Source organism: Brassica oleracea, chromosome C1 (assembly GCF_000695525.1).
Source record: "Brassica oleracea var. oleracea cultivar TO1000 chromosome C1, BOL, whole genome shotgun sequence".
Classification (NCBI taxonomy): domain Eukaryota; kingdom Viridiplantae; phylum Streptophyta; class Magnoliopsida; order Brassicales; family Brassicaceae; genus Brassica; species Brassica oleracea.
In genome coordinates, this window is record NC_027748.1 from 12,872,948 (window position 1) to 12,875,650 (window position 2,703).

The following is a 2,703-nucleotide window of genomic DNA, read 5'->3' on the forward strand; positions in this document are numbered from 1 at the left end:
GCCATCACTTTTCTCGCTTTCTCTCCCTCGGCGCAGGTCATGAGAGGGTCGGAGAATCTCCATTTGTAGATTTCTCCCTCTACCGTTACATATCGTGCGGCTCGGGTTTTAATTTTGTGTGCCGCCCATTTCTCGGCGGGCAGCGTTCCGTTGACTATGTAGGCTCGGATCGGTTCTAGCCATGGGTTGTCGCAACCGTATTCTGGCTGATCCATGTTTCCTTCTGGTGGATCTTCGATTTCCTCCACATCTTCGATTTTTCCCCAAATCAGATTGGCGATCACCGGCTGTCCGATGCTCGGATGCTCAATGAATTCCACGGGGATTACCCTGATCCATCGACATGAAGAACCCAAGTTGAATCTGGTTCCGTGTTTGTTATATCCCCCGTGGGCAATTCTACCAAGAAATCCGCCAGCACCTGAGATTTTGCGCATGTTCTTGGGCGGTACTCGACATCGTACTCGCTCAGCTGTCCTGACTGACTCGGACTGTGCAGAATCGTCCGCAGGGGAAAGGTGGTGAGAATCACAATGGTATTAGATTGGAAATATGGCATGAGCTTTCTCGCCGATGTTACGACAGCGAATGCTGGTTTTTCCATCAAGGGGTACCGCGTCTCAGCGTCCAGCAAGGTTTTACTTGTGTAAAAGATTGGTTTTTGTTCACCGCGTTCTTCTGTGATCAAAACGCCACTTACAACTATTGCGGAGACCGCGATGTATAAGAATAGAGGTTCTCCCTCTACTGGATTCGCGAGAACAGGAGGAGTGGCCAGGTAACGCTTTAGCTGTTGGAAAGCCTTTTTGCACTTTTCCGACCATTCGAACTTCTTGTTCCCTTTCAACGTGTCGTAGAAAGGCAGGCACTTGTCCGTCGAACGTGAGATGAAACGGTTCAAAGCTGTGACCCTTCTGGTTAGCCTTTGGACTTCTCGTTTTGTCTTTGGAGAGACCGTCTCTATCAGTGCATTTATCTGTTTGGGGTTGGGCTCGATCCCGCGATACGTGACCAGATAACCGAGAAACTCTCCTGATGCGACTGTGAACCTACATTTTGCCGGGTTTAGTTTCATGTTATGTAGGTTCAGCCTTGCGAAGCACTCTTCCAAGTGGGATATGTGGTCGTGTTTGTCAAGGGATTTTCCGAGCATGTCAACGATGTACACTTCCATAGTCTTTCCGAGCTGTTCGGAGAACATTCGATTGACAAGTCGCTGGTAAGTAGCGCCCGCATTCTTGAGACCGTAAGGCATTACCTTGTAGCAATACGTTCCGCGGTCGGTGATGAATGTGGTCTTCTCGCGATCGTCGGGATTCATCATGATTTGATTGTACCCGGAGAAGGCGTCCATGAACGATAAAAGTTCGTTCCCTACTGTTGCTTCGACCAGTCGGTCAATGTGCGGAAGTGGGAAGAAATCTTTTGGACATGCCTTGTTGAGATCGGTGAAGTCGACGCATACTCGCCATTTGCCATTTTTCTTTTTGACCACGACGGGATTGGCGAGCCAATCCGGGTATCTGACTTCTGTTATTGACCCTACTTTGAGGAGTTTCTCAACTTCCTCGTTTACCGCGGTAGCACGCTCTGGTCCTAGCTTCCGTCTTTTTTATTTTACGGGTTTGTAGGTCGGGTCAATGTTGAGTTCGTGGCATGTTATGCCGATGTCGATTCCTGGCATATCCTCCGCGGCCCAAGCGAACGTATCGAGGTTCTTCATAAGAAAAGCTATGAGCTCTGTTCTCAATGGTTCGCAGAGGTTGGCTTCGATCTCGACGCATCGTTATGGGCGGGATTCGTCGAGACAGATCGAGATTACCGGTTCGCAAGTTGGTTCACGCTTCCCTTCCAGAGCTTCGACCCTCTGTGACTGCCAAGAGACTTCCGAGTCTTGTTCTGGGGCGCCCTCGTCGAGAGTCAGCTTTCTTTTCTTCTTGTGGGAAGCTTCGATCGCAAATTTCTTTCTTTTTAACTCATCGGCGAAACATACTTGTGACATCCTGTGGTCTCCTTGAATTGTTTTGACTCCATGAGGGGTTGGAAATTTAAGGCATAGGTGGAACGTCGATGGCATCGCTCTCATGGAATTTAGCCATGGAGTTCCAATGATTACATTGTACGATGTTGGGCGATCGACGACCAGGAATTCCGTGATTTTTACGACGCTCCCAGCTTTAACCAAGAGGTTGATCGAGCCGAGGGTCATAGTAGCGTCTCCCGAGAGTCTGAAAATTGGACTGGGACCTTCCGTGACGGCGCACAGGTCGATTTCCATTCTCTCGAGGGTGCTTTTATAGATAATGTTGGCCGAGCATCTGGTGTCGACCAACACTCTTGCTACATCGATGTCCTGGATGGTCAGTTCGATGAAAAGGAGATCGTTGTGAGGTTTGACCTGGTTGGCCGTTGCTCTTTCCTTGAAAGAGACGACATCGTGAGCTACTGGAGCGGACATCTTGTATCTTTAATCGTTTGTGATTTTTGAGTTAGAGAATTCGACCCCCCTCCTTCTAGCGCCAAACTGTGGAAACCGGAATTCACACCGTCGATATTAATGAATGAGTATGGAGGAAAACCAAGAAAACCCGATTTTTCCTTAAGGTCTGAATTCTCTGCGTAATCACTTTCAGAGCGTAAAAAGATAGATAGCAAGATAAAGATAAATAGTCGCTCGGAGGCGTTTTATTAATGAAATAGTAT

General features: G+C 48.3%; 1 protein-coding gene across 1 annotated transcript; it reads right to left on the minus strand.

Annotated features, from left to right (window-relative positions):
• Positions 1-1,786: 1,786 nt before the first annotated feature.
• LOC106331963 lies at positions 1,787-2,458 on the minus strand. The gene has a single exon (XM_013770406.1). The coding sequence runs from the start codon at positions 2,456-2,458 to the stop codon at positions 1,787-1,789; it is 672 nt and encodes a 223-aa protein (XP_013625860.1).
• Positions 2,459-2,703: the final 245 nt, after the last annotated feature.

Bases quoted from the DNA above. Each gene is read 5' to 3' on its own strand.
- LOC106331963 (XM_013770406.1), bottom strand. From the start codon at position 2,458: ATGTCCGCTCCAGTAGCTCACGATGTCGTCTCTTTCAAGGAAAGAGCA.